General features: G+C 46.1%; 1 protein-coding gene across 1 annotated transcript in view; it reads left to right on the top strand.

Annotated features, from left to right (window-relative positions):
* The window catches only part of LOC137537869 (mucin-5AC-like), a 385525-nt gene that overhangs the window by 126743 nt on the left and 239860 nt on the right, over positions 1 to 18922 (top strand). The window contains exon 10 of the mRNA XM_068259817.1: positions 3813 to 4068. Coding sequence (XP_068115918.1) covers positions 3813 to 4068 — 256 coding nt within the window. The remainder of the gene's footprint in view (positions 1 to 3812; positions 4069 to 18922) is intronic.

Genomic DNA, 18922 nt, shown 5'->3' with positions numbered 1-18922 from the left:
AAAGTAAAATTTCTGTATACATGCAGCACGAAAAATGTGGACAAACATGTTTTTGATAAAAAAACCTATTCAGCCTATATTTATTGGTTTGGGTAAAAGTTATAGCGTTTACAAACTATGGTGCAAAAAGTGAATTTTCTCATTTTGAAGCATCTCTGACTTTTATGACCACCTGTCATGGTTCATGAGGGGCTAGAATTCCAGGATAGTATAAATACCCCCCAAATGACCTCATTTTGTAAAGAAGACATCCCAAAGTATTCACTGAGAGGCATAGTGAGGTCATAGAAGATATTATTTTTTTGTCACAAGTTAGCGGAAAATGACAGTTTGTGACAAGAAAAAAAAAGTTTCCATTTCTGCTAACTTGTGACAAAAAAAAAAAATGAAATCTGCCACGGACTCACCATGCCCCTCTCTGAATACCTTGAAGTGTCTACTTTCCAAAATGGGGTCATTTGTGGGGTGTGTTTACTGTCCTCGCATTTTGGGGGGTGCTAATTTGTAAGCACCACTGTAAAGCCTAAAGGTGCTCATTGGACTTTGGGCCCCTTAGCACAGTTAGGCTGCAAAAGAGTGCCACACATGTGGTATCGCCGTACTCAGGAGAAGTGGTATGATGTATTTTGAGGTGTATTTTTACATATACCCATGCTGGGTGGGAGAAATACCTCTGTAAATGACAATATTTTGATTTTTTACACACAATTGTCCATTTACAGAGAGATTTCTCCCACCCAGCATGGGTTTGTGTAAAAATACACCCCAAAACACATTGTACTACTTCTCCCGAGTACGGCGATACCACGTGTGGCACTTTTTTGCACCCTAACTGCGCTAAGGGGCCCAAAGTCCAATGAGTACCTTTAGGATTTCAAGGGTCATTTTGCGCTATTTGGTTTCCAGACTACTCCTCACAGTTTAGGGCCCCTAAAATGCCAGGGCAGTATAGGAACCCCACAAATGACCCCATTTTAAAAAGAAGACACCCCAAGGTATTCTGTTAGGAGGTACGGTGAGTTCATAGAAGATTTTATTTTTTGTCACAAGTTAGCGGAAATTGATTTGTTTTGTTTTTTTCCACAAAGTGTCACTGGGTCTGGTACGCCTGGCTCTAGCCGGGACCAAAACCTCGTCATCACTTTCGGTCAGAGAACCACTGCTTTCCACAGGTTCAAATTCGTGGGGTCTCAGAGGCAAACAATCACGGGACAATCAAAGCCGATCATGGGACAATCAAATACAATTACAACACAATCGAATCCAATCACAGCACAAGCAAATCTGATGCACTCGGAAGGTGGTGGTTGGAGGTGGTGGGGGGGAGGGTGGGGTTGGGGCTGGCGGGAAGTGGGGTCTCAGAGGCAATCAAACAATCACGGGACAATCAAAGCAGATCACGGGGCAATCAAATACAATTGCAGCACAATTGAATACAATTGCAGCACAATCGAATACAATCACAGCACAGTCAAATACAATGCACTCGGAAGGTGATTAGGGGGGGTCTAAGGGCGATTTGAGGGGGTGGGGGGTTGATCACGGGGCAGACTGAGTCCTGATCTGATGAGAGGCAGTCACAGGGGGTTACTGATCGAAGATCAGTTAGTGATTGCTAGGGAGGACAGATGTAAACAATGCGCAGAGGATGTAATCAGGAGGGGGGTCTGAGGGCAATTGAGGGTCTGGGCAGGTGATCGGTTGCCCCCGCGGGGCAGTTAGGGTCTGCTCTGATGGGTGGGGGTGCTGAGGGGTGATGGACAGGTTATAGACAGGTGATCAGAGGGGGATCAGGGGGTAAGCTAGCTGTATTCAGATGTATACAGTATACAGGGGGGTAGTCTGGGATGGGGTCTGGGGTGATCTAAAGGTAGGGGGGGGGATCAGGCGTGATTCGGAGGCAGTTAGGGACCTAATCTAGGGGATAGCGTCGATAGTGACAGGTGGGGGGGTGAGGGTTTTAGAGGGGTGCAAGGGTGCTGGCAGGGGTCTGCTGGGGTGATCAGGGGGGGTCTGAAGGCTGGGGTGGGAGATGAGGGGGGCTGTATGAAAAAAAAATGTGTGGTGTATACTCACTACTGCTTCCTCCTCGCTGGTGGTCTCTGGAAGAATGAGACCACGAGGCGAGGAGGAAGCATGTATAAAGCACTTTGTTTACCTAACAAAGTGCTTTATACACTGTAATGGTGCGAATTTCTGTATTCCTCCGGCCCGCCGGCGCTGCCAATTGGCCGGCGGGCCGGAGGCTAAATGCCCGGCCATCGATCCCCGGCGGAGGATCGCGTCATGGATGACGCGATCGCTCTGCCCATGCCCGTAAAAGGACCGCCGCCTCTGTGCGTATGGCGCTCCATAGGGCTTCCACTTTCCGACTGCCCCTGTGCAGTGGGCGGTTGTTAAGTGGTTAAGAGGCCATTTTTACCCCCAGAAATTATTACCTGTGAGGCTACCGCCAGGTCTCAACAGCTGACTGACAATTAGGTTAAGCATAATATTGTGAAGCAGCAACATAGTTCAGGTCATGGGTTGACGAGAAAGGCACTAGAGCTATAAACCAAACAGAAGAACAGTATAAGCAGTAAACAAATAACCAGGTCCAGAAGTCAAACCAGACGGTCAGATAAGGTTTTTGTAAGACAGATTTTCAGAGAAGAAGAAGCAAACATCTTTACTCAGACACTGTCCAAATATGCAGGGATGATCAAAGAGAAGCAAGTTCTTCTGAGTTTATGCAAATGTATTTGCAAATATATGCAGCTTGCCAAAGGACCGATCAATTTAAACCTGGGTTTAAATTGATTGGTCCATTTTCAAGCTGCATATATTTGTACTAAAATGGCATAAATTTGCAATAACTTGGAAATATTTGCATCTCAACTGATCATCCCTACAAATATGTTGAGCACAACACATCAGCTGCCAGATGACCTCATATTCACATTGCAGTACAGCGAAAAAAGGGCCATCATTTGGAAGTAGTGTGTGCCTAGCCAAGTGTATAGAGCATAGAAAAGGAACCATTTGAAATTTGAAAAGTGAAGATATCCGGATTGGGTGAGGGAACCTATTCACAGCACTTTGCAGGTGATATGTACCTGCAGGTGGTTGGTGAGGTCTCTGTCATGATATACTACTAGTGGTGGGTGAAAATATAGCCTTTTTGTTTTCACTATATTTACATTTTTACACAATAACAAAATATTCACAAACAAATACAGTATGGTTATGAGAATAGGCACGTAACCATATGGACATGTGAAAACATATTTTCTGCCAACTGCATTGAAGGCAATGAGCATGAGAATATTCTTTTTTTGAAAACCTTTTGAAGAAATGTATATCTTGGCGAAAATCCATTACATTTTTGTAAACAATTTAAATTTTAATGGCAAAAAAAGGACTTTAGAGAACATTCAAGTGCAACCCTGTATACTATGTTATCTTATTTTACTTTTTCAGGTCAATCAGCAGGTTTTTGCTACAGCTGACTACTTGAGATTATACAAATTAATGCTTTATGAAAAGTAAAATGTTTGCCTGCTTGACCTCCAAGGGTTTTTAAAAATAATGAAAATGCATTTTATTTTTCTATGGGAAGGTGTATAATAGGGTATTTGGATGTGGTTTTACTTTTTGGCCACAAGATGGAGATACAGAGTTAGTGTGTTCTAAAAATAGAAACAGAACCAAGTGTTTATGATTTGTTTATATTTGTGTAAACACAGGGGCGTAGATACTCTATCTGGTGGTGGTCAAGTAGTTAATATGAATTATTCTATACTAATACTGCATTACTTTTATTTTTATTCTAGGTAGCTTCTTAATGCACTGTCCTCCAAGCTTTGTGTACAGTTATAATGTGACCACCTGCATTCCCACCTGTCGCTCACTGTCTGAACCAGACCCAAAATGTAACTTAAGCTTCTATACAGTTGATGGCTGTGTCTGCCCTCAGGGAACCTATCTAGATGACAGGGGAGTATGTGTGCTGGAGCCTGACTGCCCTTGCTACTACAAAGGATTTCCTGTTGCTGTCAATGAACTTCTACACGTGGGTCGTTTAATATGGTAATGTAAACCACCTGCGCACAAGATTGTATATGCTGCTTATTGTTAGTAATTTTATTTATTCTCAGCTATACATTACCAGTTGAATCACATACACTTAAATGTACTAAACTTTGTGTGTTTGTATAATATCAAAGAGTGAGGGTCCAATAGAAGTCAAGTTTTAGCCCTATTTTTTCTATCCTATAAGTCTCTATACCTGTTCTAATGTGGTCTGTCTTACTGCAGCCTTTCCTAGTTGCACAGTGGCTGTATTATCTCTGTTATATAATCTAATCTTCTTTCCTCTAACTGCTTTGTTGGGCTCAGGCACTCAGGCAGGAATGTGCTGCTCTGCTTGTGATAGGATAGAAGCTATACACACCCTCTCCACGCCCCCTGCAGGCTCTGTGTGAGTCACAGACTGAGCTCCTCTCAGCCTATCACATGCTGTGTTAGCAGCCATGCCTTTTGTTTGTAAACACTGCCTAAAACTGGTAATTACAAGCCAGGATTGCAGCAGGGAGTGGCAGAAACAGCACAGAGGGGCCCAGGAGAACATAATGAATAGAATGGTATCCTTTTTATTGTAAGAATTTTAGAGTACAGATTCTCTTTAAGCTACCAGCAAGCAAGAAAATGCTCCGTTTATAATTTTCATTTACATTTTCACCTATCTTTCGGTCCTTTTTCAATTGCCAAGTTATGAAAAATATTTTAGGAGAACATATTAATTGCATATGGGCCAGAATGTCAGAAATGATTGTCATCTGTTAGTGAAACACATCGCGCATGGTGAATTTGTGCATAAGTGAATAAACACTCATGCACATCAATAGAAAACGTGGTCCAATTTAAAGGGAACCTTAACTGAGAGGGATATGGATGTTTCCCTTTAAACAATACCAGTTGCTTGGCAGTCCTGATGATCCATTTTGCTACAGTAGTGGCTAAATCACACCTGAAACAAGCATGCAGCTAATCCAGTCTGACTTCAGTCAGAGCACCTGCTCTGCATGCTTGTTGAGGGGCTGTGGCTAAAAGTATTAGAGACACAGGATCAGCAGGAGAGTCAGGCAACTGGTATTATTTTTAAAGAAAAAATACATATACTTCTCAGTTTAGGTTCCCTTTAAGTAAATGTGAGTTGGTAGTCCTTCCAATGGTTTACACATTCTCATACTAAATGGATTTAGAGGATAGGAGGCTCCCAATTGGAGAATTTGTGTAAATAAATAAATAAGAAGGTTTCTATTCCTAGGACACGTTTCAGATGACACGTGTTCTTTATGGTTTAAGGAGATAACTCATAACAAGATTGAATATAATTTAAATTATCATATGCGAACAGCACGGTGACAACGTGTTTCTCGGCGTGAAGCCGCTACCTCAGGTCAAATGAGTGCCTTAAAACCAAACACGGAATAGCGCTCAGATCTCTCAACACAATTTCAATTAAAAACAAGCATGATCAAAGTTCAATAAAATAAATATATATATACATCTATACACATATGTAAATTCATCTCACATACCCATGTACAACCCTATCAGTTGGTTAGACAGTAATCAGCTCTATATTAAATATTTAGTTTGCCGATGTGAGTATAGATAAATGATGCATTTAAAATCCATGTTAAATATGGTATACAAAAAAACATATACAAAAAAACAAAAAAACAAAAAAAAACATATTAATCTATACAACAAAAGAATTTATATAATGATTTTTTCACTTTTGTGGATAATATACATATATATATATATATATATATATATATATATATATATATATATATATATATATATATATACAATAAAGCAGGCATCTGGCTTATATGAAGGTAATATTTGGGGCTGCTGTAGTAATAATATGAGATAAACACACAGAGAAGAGTGAGCAGTGTGAGAGGCGAGCAGTGGCATTATGGCCTGTGTGTATATGAATGATACACTGCAGGGCCACTGTTAAGGATGGACTTGGGGGCAGAAGAGCTGGTAAAAAGACTACTGTGTATTGAAGCCTAAGGCAGCAAAAAGGGCCAGAACGAGCAATGAATAGAAGCGCCTGTATCACCCGGCTGTGCTGCCCGTAATGAATTTAACACGTGCCGGGTATCGGAGGGGAGGTGCGGGGTGCGTGTGACGGGGGACGTCCATGACGTCAACTAGACTAGGTGATGACTAGCGATTGGCCCATTGGAGGGAGGCCGTGACTGGCCAGAGATGGGAGCACAGCCGGGTGATACAGGCGCTCCTATTCATTGCTCGCTCCAGACGCCGGTAAGACCTGATTTTCCTCCCTACCCATCTCCCTCCCACACCCCTCCTCCTCCTTACACAGTCCCTGGCCTTACCGGCCCTTTTTGTTTAATATAGAGCTGATTACTGTCTAACCAACTGATAGGGTTGTACATGGGTATGTGCGATGAATTTACATATGTGTATAGATGTATATATATATTTATTTTATTAAACTTTGATCATGCTTGTTTTTAATTGAAACTGCGTTGAGAGATCTGAGCGCTATTCCCTGTTTTGTTTTAAGGAACTCATTTGACCTGAGGAAGCGGATTCACGCCGAGAAACGCGTTGTCACAGTGCTGTTCGCATATAATAAATGAAATTATATTCAATCTTGTTATGAGTTATCTCCTTAAACCATAAAGAACACGTGTCATTTGAAACGTGGCCTAGGAATAGAAACCTTCTTATTTATTTATTTATTTACACAAATTCTCCAATTGGGCGCCTCCTATCCTCTAAATCCATTTACTATACCCTACCTAGTAGGGTTTTTGTCCTTGCTTATCCAGCAAGTCGAATATTTTTTCATTTGGAGTTGCGACCGACACCCAGCTGGAAAAGGCCGAGTTGGGACGGCATTTCATCATCTGCATAAACGAGTTGTTGCCCCCTTGATGCAACCCACGCTTTTGAGTATATTTGTCACAGAATTATCTCACCTAAAACCAAGCAAGACAATATTACACCAGATCGGGCTCCCGGTGGCCGGGTGTTTTTTGTTTGTGTTTTTTCAGATTCTCATACTAAGCTTGCCAGCATTTATGCTCAGTTCAGATTGGTTTATGAACACATGCTAGTTCCACATGAATTAGGCCGTAATTGGAAAAGTGTTTTTTTTGTTTTGTTTTGTTTTTTAAATCCTCATGCAACTGAAAGTATTGACCGATTTCCATCGACACTCGAAAACCTTTTAGTGATAAATTAAAAAGCTAAGTCTCAGTTTTGTAAAATCTTACCACAGAATGGAGTCACTTTACAAAACTTCTCTTAAATTATTTATTTTCACCTAATTTATAAAAAATAACCTTTCAGCACATTTTCATGCAAAATAATCACTCAAAGTAAGTTGCTCCTGGTTAACTTAATTTCAGTATTACTTTTCTTATCTTAACTGGTTAAGGTTGCAGGACATATATTCTACGTTCTAATTAGTCCCCCTTTGTGTTCTAGGACCTGCATTAAATCCCGATGTCTGCCGTAATGCGTGCACGTCACGTGAATGGTCTTGTGAATTATTATTTTTTTTGCTACACGCAGCTAGCACTTTGCTAGCTACGTGTGCATACCGATCGCCGCCGCTCCACGCTGATTCGCCGCTACCCGCCATCCTGTGGCACCCCCCCCCCCCCAGACCCCTTGCGCAGCCTGGCCTGTCAGCGCCAGGCAGTGCTGAGGGGTGGATTGGGACTCCCGATGACGTCACGACGTCGATGATGTCATCACGGCCATCGCCATGGTGATGGAAAAAGCCCTCCAGGAAATCCCGTTCTTTGAACAGGATTTCCTGATCGGAGCGGATGGTGGGATGCCACTGCACAGCGGCTATCATGTAGCGAGCCCTAGGCTCGCTACATGATTTAAAAAATGAAGAATAAAAAACTGCTGCGCTTCCCCCTGGCGGTTTTTAATAGAACGCCAGGAGGGTTAATGAAGTTAGAAAAAAAAAAGTTGATGAAGTAAAAAAAAAAAAATTAAAGTGACATGGGCCCAATAACATAAAAAGTATTTTTTTAATTCCCCATTAATGTTTAACCAGAAACTTAGCCTATTGACCCATTATTAACCCCTGCAATACCTATGCCTGTTTATAAACGTTTAATGCCGCCAGTAGCGAATGGTTGCAATCGCTAGGGTTAAAGTTTCAGGCCCCAATGCTATAAAGATGTAATGCTCTGCCATTGCCTAGTGATGCATCTGTACAGCTCTATGGCCCCTGAACTGTCACCCTAGCGAACGCATTTGATCGCCACAGACGCGCAGACTGGGGATAACGGTCCGCCAGACCGCCACATGCTCAGCTAGAAGTAAAATGTGGCATATGGGGTATCATTTTAATTGGGAAGGGCCAAATAATGTATTTGTAAATGTTTTATAGCTGTGGGACATGTGATGTAAAAATTAGGGAGGGTGAAAAAAGGAAAAAATTTAGTTTTTTGCAATTACGCTTAATTTTTCCATAAATAAGCCCATAAATGGACTATAAAACAAAACAGTTTTGGGGAGAAAAATATTACCCAAAGAAAGCCTAGATTGTACTGAAAAAAAACAAGATATGTATCACTAAGATAGCATAGATAATTAAAAAGCTACTGCTGTATCAAAACGACACAGCTAAAGTGTCAAAAATGTCAGGAACTTTAAAGGATACCCGAAGTGACATGTGACATGATGAAATAGACAGGTGTATGTACAGTGCCTAGCACACAAATAACTATGCTGTTGTGTTCCTTTTTTTCTTTCTCTGCCTGAAAGAGTTAAATATCAGGTATGTAAGTGGCTGACTCAGTCCTGACTCCGACAGGAAGTGACTACAGTGTGACCCTCACTGTTAGAAATTACAACTATAAAACACTTTCCTAGCAGAAAATGAGAGCAAGAAAGAGATAAAAAGGGTAATTTCTTTTCAGTGAGGGTCACACTGTAGTCACTTCCTGTCTGAGTCAGGACTGAGTCAGTGTAATGGATTGCGGAGACACTGCCGCGTGGTCTGACAGCGAGGCGGCTGGTCCCGCGTTCAGACCGGCGGTTTCTCCGCAGCAGCATGCGTCTGGTTTGTCTGAGCCTAGTAGTGCACACAGATGGAGAGCTACGCGCGCTAACAGGCAGGCCCTTTATGCCAATAGGAGAGGGATCAGCTGATCAGGACGATCAGCTGATTCCAGCGCAGTAGGTGATTGGCTGAATGGGACTGGGTGGCGCTGAGGAGCGCTCTGCTATATATACATCTTGCCTGTCAGTTGCTGGTTGTCTGCCGTGTGAATGCTTATGTGTTAGCACTCAGACCATAGTCAGATCTCATAGTGTGTTAGAACTAGGTGGACCTGGGAATTCACACTTAGCCAGATTACTGTGTTATTACTGTGTTATTACTGTGTTATACTTTAGACCAGTTCCAGGGTGTTGAGACCACGGACCTCACACCCAAGCTTAGGGTTACTGTGTTATTACTGTGTTATACTTTAGACCAGTTCCAGAGTGTTGAGACCACGGACCTCACACCCAAGATTAGGGATACTGTGTCATTGCTGTGTTATTCTTTAGACCAGTTCCTGGGTGTTGAGACCATGGACCTCACACTCTAGACTAGGCCTCTGCTTGATATCTGTTATGACCTATTGCTCTCTTGACCCTTCTCCTGCTCTCTGATTCGGTACCTACGCATATCTGATTACCTGTTACCAACCCTGCCTGTCCCTGGTTACCGAATCAGCCTTCTGTCTCTGTACCTTATCTGCTCGTGTGTTGCCGACCCGGCCTGGCCGACCCTTCTACCTGTGACACCCCCCGGTGGGGTGTCCAGTAGCTGCAGGGACTCCTTGTCTCTCAGAGGGACCTCTCTGCAATCCAGTCAGGGACTCTATCTCATAGGAGTCCTTTGACTGCAGTAGAGTCTGACTCCCAGCAGTTCAGGGAATCACTGGCTCTCTGGTTATCTCCAACCCTATACTGTTGCGCCAAACACTTACACTTTATCAGGTGTGCAGAGGTTAGTTATACTTGTATTATTGGTGATTCTGCAGATCATCAATAATCAGATATATATCTGTATTCTTAGTGATACTGCAGATCACCAATAGTCAGATTCTCTCTGTGTGCTGACACCGATCTTTACAGAACGGTAGACCTGAAAAACAAAATGGACGCACTTAACAGCGGTCTTGATTAGAGATGTAGCGAACGGTTCGCCGGGGAACGGTTCCAGGCGAACTTAGTGGGTTCGCGTTCGCCTACACCAGGCGAACTTTTGCGGAAGTTCGATTCGCCCCATAATGCACTATGAGGGTCAACTTTGACCCTCTGCATCACAGTCAGCAGGCACATTGTAGCCATTCAGGTGACACTAAGCCCTGGATCCCCACCCCCCTTATAAAAGGCAGAGTCCGGCGGCCATTACACTCACTCGTGTGCCTGCTAGAGAGAGGAAAGGGACAGCTGCTGCAGACTTGTTCTCCTAGGGACAGATTAGTTAGGTTCTAGGCTGCTTTGCTTGCTCCTGACTGATTATTATTGCCTTTAAAGCACCCAGCAACAGCTCTTTTCAGAGCTCATCCTGTACATTTTTTTTTCTGAGTGTCAAACTGACACTTTTGTTGCATGCACAGCCTTGCTAATTGATATTGTGTGTGCCACTGCCAGCAGCCCAGCACATTCAGTGACTACCTGTGTGTGTGACAGGGAGCTGCACATTGTACTACCCAGTACTGCATATACCCCAGTACCTGTTGTGTTTACTTAACCCACCTCATCACTGCATATACCTAGCTTTGTGTTGAGTGAACCCAGCTCACTGCATCTAACTACCCAGTACCTGTTGTGTTTACTTAACCCACTTCATCACTGCATATACCTAGCGTTGTGTTGAGTGAACCCAGCTCACTGCATCTAACTACCTGTTGTGTTGAGTGAGAACCCACCTGGCCACCTCAATGCATCTAACTACCTGTTGTGTTGAGTGAGAACCCACCTCACTGCATCTTAAGTACCTTTACTGTTCAGTGAACCCAGCTCACTGCATCTAACTACCCAGTACCTGTTGTGTTTACCTAACCCACCTCATCACTGCATATACCTAGCGTTGTGTTGAGTGAACCCAGCTCACTGCATCTAACTACCTGTTGTGTTGAGTGAGAACCCACCTGGCCACCTCAATGCATCTAACTACCTGTTGTGTTGAGTGAGAACCCACCTCACTGCATCTTAAGTACCTTTACTGTTCAGTGAACCCAGCTCACTGCATCTAACTACCCAGTACCTGTTGTGTTTACTTAACCCACCTCATCACTGCATATACCTAGCGTTGTGTTGAGTGAACCCAGCTCACTGCATCTAACTACCTGTTGTGTTGAGTGAGAACCCACCTGGCCACCTCACTGCATCTAACTACCTGTTGTGTTGAGTGAGAACCCGCCTCACTGCATCTTAAGTACCTTTACTGTTCAGTGAACCCAGCTCACTGCATCTAACTACCTGTTGTGTTCAGTGAACCCAGCTCACTGCATCTAACTACCTGTTGTGTTGAGTGAGAACCCACCTCACTGCATATAGCTAGCATACCCCCGAGATGGACAAAATGGACAAACCAGGTAGAGGAAAAGGTAGAGGCAGACCCAGAGGAAGGCCACCAGGCACCGGCAGGTCTGTGGCTGTGCGAGGTGGTGTTGCTGTGATTTCGTGCGGACCTGCCCCAAAATACAGTGCTCAGAAGAAGGCACGTGCCATCACTTCCCAAAATCGTGAGGAGGTGCTTGAGTATTTAAAACAAAACACCTCATCTCCCGCAGCCACCAGCGCTACAACAAGCACCACATCTGCTGCATTTGACACTTCGCAGGAGTTATTTGGTGATGGTTGTGAAATAACTGATTCCCAGCCACTACTGCAACAACAACAAGAAGGCGCAGGTACACCACCTCATACGTCTGAGTTAGGTGGCGATAGTATGGACGTAACGTGTGTGGATGGGGATGATGGTGGACCACCTGAAGTTGGTGCACTTGAGGAGGTGTCTGAGGAAAGCGCAGCTGGCCAGGAGGATTATGATGACTATTATACGGATACCACATATGTTCCCGGTAGAGGAGATGACCAGGGGGACAGTTCAGAGGAGGAGTCAGAGAGGAGTAGGAGGAGACGACTCCATGAGAGAAGCAGAGGGAGCTCGTCCTCAGAAACAGCTGGGGGCAGTGTCCGGCGCCATGTATCACCAGCTATGGCCAGCCAGCCAGCCAACATGCCCTTCTACGTCAGCTGCTGATGCCACCGTAGCGCCATCACCCCAGGGGGGTTCAGCGGTTTGGAATTTTTTTCACGTGTGTGTCTCAGATCGGAGCAAAGCCATCTGTTGTCTCTGCCAGCAAAAATTGAGCCGTGTAAAGGCCAACTCTCACGTAGGGACAAGTGCTTTACGAAGGCACCTGGAGAGAAGGCACAAACAGCTATGGCGAGAACACCTGAGGAAAAGCAGCACCCCTCAAAAGACAAGCCACCCTCCTTCTCCTCTTCCTCCTTCAGGTGCATCGTCTTCATCCACTTTCTCCCTTGCACCTTCACAGCCTCCCTCCTCCACACCGCCTCTTCCCTTCAGCGGTTCCTTCTCCTCTGCCCACAGCAGTACCCAGCTGTCCGTGAAGGAAGTATTTGAGCGTAATAAGCAAATGTCTGCCAGTCACCCTCTTGCCCGGCGTCTGACAGCTGGCGTAGCAGAACTATTAGCTCGCCAGCTATTACCATACAAGCTGGTGGAGTCGGAGGCTTTCCGTAAGTTTGTGGCCATTGGTACACCGCAGTGGAAGATACCAGGCCGCAATTATTTTTCACAAAAGGCCATACCCAAACTCTACCGTGCAGTTGAGAGGCAAGTGGTGTCATCTCTGGCACACAGCGTTGGGTCAAGGGTCCACCTGACCACAGATGCCTGGTCTGCCAAGCACGGGCAGGGCCACTACATTACATACACAGCCCATTGGGTCAACCTGGTGACCGATGGCAGCAAGCAGGGAGTACGTGGCTGCGCAGCGGACCGACTTGTCACACCTCCACGGCTTGCAGGCAGGCCTCCAACCACCTCCTCTCCACCTGCTACCACCGCTTCGCTGTCGTCATCCTCCTCCTCCTCCTCCTTGGCTGGTGCCGCGATCTCCTCTCCAGCTGCACAGCCCCAGCACCCCAGGGCCTATGCTGCATGCCAGGTACGACGGTGTCACGCAGTGTTAGACATGTCTTGCCTGAAAGCGGAGAGTCACACTGGAGCAGCTCTCCTGGCTGCTCTTAACAGGTGGAGCAATGGCTGACCCCGCACAAGCTTGAGATCGGCAACATGGTGTGTGACAACGGCAGCAATCTCATTGCTGCGTTGAATTTGGGAAAGCTGACACACATACCCTGCATGGCACATGTGCTGAATCTGGTCGTGCAAAGATTTGTGTCCAAGTACCCAGGCTTAGAGGACGTCCTGAAGCAGGCCAGGAAGTTGTGTGGGCATTTCAGGCACTCTTACAAGGCCATGGCACGCTTTGCGGACATTTAGCGTAGAAACAACTTGCCGGTGAGACGCCTGATTTGCGATAGCCCGACTCGTTGGAATTCCACCCTGCTGATGTTCTCTCGCCTGCTAGACCAGGAGAAAGCCGTCACCCAGTACCTGTATCATTACAGTACAAGGACACAATCTGGGAGGATGGGGATGTTGTGGCCCAACAACTGGACACTGATGCGAAATGCATGCAGGGTCATGGAGCCCTTTGAGGAGGTGACCAAACTGGTGAGTCACGATGAGGGCACCATCAGCGACTTGATCCCCTACGCCTACTTCCTGGAGCGTGCCGTGCGTAGAGTGGTGGATACAGCTGTGGAGGAGCGTGAACGAGAAGAGTTACGGCAGCAGGAGTCATGGGAGCCATTTACACCCGAACCCGATGTTCCCACAACACCTGCGGCAGCACAGAGGGGGGACGAGGAGGAGCAAGAAGAGGAGTCGTGTGGGGAAGGAGAGGAGTCAGACTCTGATGATGGTAATGATGAGGAAGGTGTTTCTGTGGAGGAGGAAGAGGCGGCGGAAGAAGAACAACTGCGGCAGTCGTCACAGGGGGCTTCTGCTGCTCCACGTTCCCGTGGTATTGTTCGTGGCTGGGGGGAGGAAGAGGAGTTGCATCCCATCACTGAGGAAGAGCAAGAGGAGATGGAGAGTACGTCTGCATCCAGCTTTGTGCAGATGTCCTCTTTCATGTTGTCCAGCCTGTTGAGGGACCCCCGTATCAAAAAACTTAAGACGAATGACCTGTACTGGGTGGCCACGCTACTAGACCCTCGGTACAGGCACAAAGTGGCAGACCTGTTACCAAGTCAACACAAGGCGGAAAGGATGTAGCACTTGCAGAACAAGCTGCCGATGATGCTTTACAATGCGTTTAAGGGTGATGTGGCTGCACAACGCAATCAAGGTACCACTGGCAGTAACCCGCCTCCTCCCAAGTCCACGCAGGCAAGGACAGGACGCTCCAGCGATCTCAGGGTGATGTCGGACATGCGGACGTACTTTAGTCCAACTCCTCGCCATAGTCCTTCCGGATCCACCCTCCACCAACGCCTGGACCGGCAGGTAGCCGACTACCTGGCCTTGAGTGTGGATGTAGACTCTGCGAAAAGCGACGATGAACCCTTGGAATACTGGTTGTGCAGGCTTGACCTGTGGCCAGAGCTGTCCTAATTTGCCATACAACTTCTCTCTTGCCCTGCCGCAAGCGTCCTGTCAGAAAGGACCTTCAGTGCAGCTGGAGGCATAGTTACTGAGAAGAGAAGTCACCTAAGTCACGACAGTGTTCAGTACCTGACCTTTATCAAAATGAATGAGGAATGGATCACGGAGGGCTACTGCACGACCGAAGACTAAGTCAGTCCCCACACACAGCATCTCTGCCTGCAGGCCGCTTGACTGCCTTCTCCGCCACCACCAACAGGGTCCAGGACTCTAGGCCGATTCCTGAAGCCGCTGCTACACAAATTTTTCTGGTGCGTGTACATGCCTGCCTAATTTTTCTGGCTGCACTGCGGGCGGCTGCAACAAAAAAAACAAAAGGCATGTACATGTGCCCATCCCCCTTCGTGATCATTACCTTGCCGCGGTGAAGGGGCTTGCGCATCACAATGAAGCAATGACCGCCGGCTATTTGAGTGTCTCAGGTGGGGGTGGCACACAAAAGATAATAAGGTCGTTGCTTCATTGTGGTCAGACCAAATTTGATCAGCTGGACAGTCACTGTTGTTCTATCATTGAGCTTCCACAGCCCGGCGACCATATGGGGTTTGAAAAACGCCACGGCCTACACTCTGGCCACGGTGCGCACAAGTCCAGCACGGCCGTCACTACGCAAACAGCTGTTTGCGGTGTGTTACACAGTGAGTTTGGTGTGTCAGTGTGAAGCAGAACTCTGATTACACTCCCTAATTGATGTATACCCATGCAAGATGGTTGAAAGCACTTTAGGCTTGCAATTTAGCATTCAATGTGATTTCTGCCCTTAAAACGCTGCTTTGCGTCAAATCCAGATTTTTCCCCGGGACTTTGGGCATGTATCCCACTCCGCTATGCCCCCCTCCAGGTGTTAGACCCCTTGAAACATCTTTTCCATCACTTTTGTGGCCAGCATAATTTTTTCTATTTTTCAAAGTTCGCCTCCCCATTGAAGTCTATTGCGGTTCGCGAACCGAAAATCGGAGGTTCGCGACATCTCTAGTCTTGATACACGCACCACCTCGGTGGAAAATTTCATCAGAGTGCTGGACGGTCAGCAGGCCCAGATCTCTGCTTTATCTGGGTCCTTACAGGTCCTTCAGACGGCTGTAAATTCAGTGCGATCTCCTCCAGTTACAGACTTACGTATGTCTGTACCCGAAAGGTTTTCTGGTCATAGATCTGACTTTCAGAATTTTAAGAATCGTATAATGTCGTATTTTGAACTGAGACCTAACTTGTCAGGAACAGAGGCACAGAGAATTACATTTATTAAGACCCTGCTGTCAGGAGATGCTCAAACTTGGGCATATAGCCTGCAGACAGGGCACGAGGCGCTGACATCAGTAGAGGACTTTTTTAAGTCCATGGCCGTAATTTATGACGATCCGGACATTGCCTCTAATGCTGAGCGGAAGCTAAAAACCTTGCGTCAAGGCAAGGATCCAGTAGAAGTCTATGCAGCTGAATTCAGAAAGTGGTCTGTGTAAGCTAGGTGGGGGCCTTTTGCACTGTTAGATTGTTTTCTATCAGGGTTGTCAGACGCAGTTTCAGAGTTGATGTTGGGACACCCTGAACCAAAAACTATTGATGAGGCAATCTCTTTAGCAGTACGGGTTGATCGCCGTTTACCATACCAGAAGCAAACCCGTGGTAAGAACGTGGTCAGATATGTCTCTTACGCCTCTCCTCCACCCGTTTCACCTCCGCCAGAACCAATGCAAATTGGTCAGTCCAAATTGACACGGATGAAGAAGAATCGCAGGAAAACAGAACAGCTCTGTTTATACTGTGCAGAGGAGGGCCATAAAGTGCAGAATTGCCCCAAGAAGTCGGGAAACGCTGCCGCCTAGGTGTAGTTAGAGCCGAGGTAATACCCTAGCCGTGCAGTCTTTACCTCTAGACAACAATCGTTTGCTCCTTCCCTGTTCTGTCACATGGAAGGGTTAGACTGTTACCACTGAAGCGTTCGTTGACTCTGGTTCAGCGGCTAACTTTATAGATTATGAGTTTGCAAAAAAATTGGAAATTCCTATACTCCCATTGGACCAACCGATTTTGGTCATTGCTGTAGATGACTCTCCTCTGCAAAGTAGACATCATCCTCTGTCACGTACTCCGAATTTAAGGTTCAGTGTTGGGGTACTGCATGAGGAGAATCTGCAATTTCTGGTCTTGCGTATGGCAACCTCCACCGTCATTCTTGGCATGCCCTGGTTACAACTTCACTCCCCTCAGATAGACTAGGTTTCAGGTCAGCTAACGAGCTGGTCAACCCATTGTTATCATCATTGTTTAGCGAAAGTAACCGTGGGCAATACCAGCATTCAGGTTGAAGGTGTGCCAAAACAATTCTGTCCCGAGTCGGCAGATAAACTTCCCCCCCCACGGTACCTTCGATTGTCCCATTGATTTGAGATCTGGTTGTATGCCTCCCAGGGGTCACCTCTATAATCTGTCTGGGCCTGAGAAACTAGCTATGCAGGAATACATCAGAGAAAACTTGGCTAAAGGGTTCATCTGTCCCTCCCGTTCACCAGCAGGGGCAGGATTCTTTTTTGTAAAGAAAAAAGATGGAGGCCTTCGTCCTTGCATTGATTATAGAGGCCTAAATAAGATCACGGTGAAAAATCGCTACCCTTTACCTTTAATTGATGATTTGTTCACTCAGGTGACCAACGCCAAGATTTTCTCAAAGCTAGATCTGAGAGGTGCATACAATCTGGTGTGTATTAGAGATGGTGACGAATGGAAGACAGCCTTTAACATGCCCGACGGGCATTATGAGTACCTAGTGATGCCCTTCGGGTTGTGTAACGCTCCGGCTGTCTTCCAGGAGTTAATTAACGAGGTATTCAGGGAGGTGTTGGGGAAGTTCGTCCTAGTCTATCTGGACGATATACTGATCTTTTCATCCAATCTTTCTGAACACCACAGGCATGTTAAGTTTGTGCTAGAAAAGTTAAGACAGAATTTGCTTTATGCCAAACTGGAGAAATGCCTCTTCGAAGTAACCTCGGTTGCCTTCTTGGGGTACATTATCTCCACCTCTGGCCTCTCAATGGATCCAGGGAAGGTTTCCGCTGTCCTGGAGTGGCCTCAGCCTGTTGGACTGAAGGCGCTCCAGAGATTTCTGGGCTTTGCCAAATACTACAGAAGGTTCATAAAGGGGTACTCTACCATCATCTCGACCCTCACCAGTCTCACCAAAAAAGGGCCTGATACTCATCACTGGTCAACAGAGGCTCATGCGGCTTTTTCCACACTAAAGAAACTGTTCTGTTCCGTACCTATATTGAGACATATCGATGTCACCTTTCCTTTTATTGTGGAGGTTGATGCTTCAGAAGTGGGGGTGGGAGCTGTATTGTCTCAGAGGTCAGGCTTGCAGGGCAAACTCCACCCATGTGCCTACTTTTCTCGTAGATTTTCACCCGCAGAGAAAAACTACGACATAGGCAACCGGGAGCTTTTGGCCATCAAGTTAGCTTTTGAGGAATGGCGACACTGGCTAGAAGGTGCAGAACACACTATCACAGTTTATACAGATCATAAGAATCTGGAGTACATAGAGGGTGCTAAGAGACTTAGCCCCCGCCAGGCTCGGTGGTCCCTGTTCTTTGCAAGATTCAGATTTGTAATTACATATACCCCTGGTAGTAAAAACATCAAAGCCGATGCCTTATCCAGGTGTTTTGAACCTGAGACAGTACAGCCCTCAGCCCCTGAGACCATTCTACCTCAGAAGGTAGTTCTGGCAGCCACTGAGACCTGGAGGGATTGGACAGTCACTCTTAGTCCTTACCAACAGGATGTTCCAGAGGGGAAGCCTGATGGGGTCATGTTTGTACCACTGCCTTTCCGTTTACAACTCTTGCAACTGTTTCATTCCCACAAGAATGCTGGTCATGCCGGGGCCACCAGAACTCAGGATTTACTGGCCAGATGTGCGTGGTGGCCTACATTGGCAACAGATTGTAAGGAGTTTGTAAGAGAGTGTGCAGTGTGTGCAAGGAGTAAACCCTCTCGTCAGGCCCCTGTTGGCACCTTACAGCCCTTGCCAGTTCCAAGTGAACCATGGACCCATGTCTCCATGGATTTTGTGGGTGAGCTCCCTCG

The sequence above is a fragment of the Hyperolius riggenbachi genome, chromosome 11 (genome assembly GCF_040937935.1).
Source record: "Hyperolius riggenbachi isolate aHypRig1 chromosome 11, aHypRig1.pri, whole genome shotgun sequence".
NCBI classification, from domain to species: Eukaryota; Metazoa; Chordata; class Amphibia; order Anura; family Hyperoliidae; genus Hyperolius; species Hyperolius riggenbachi.
The sequence above is the reverse complement of the archived record's forward strand: the minus strand, read 5'-3'. Positions and strand labels throughout refer to the sequence as shown.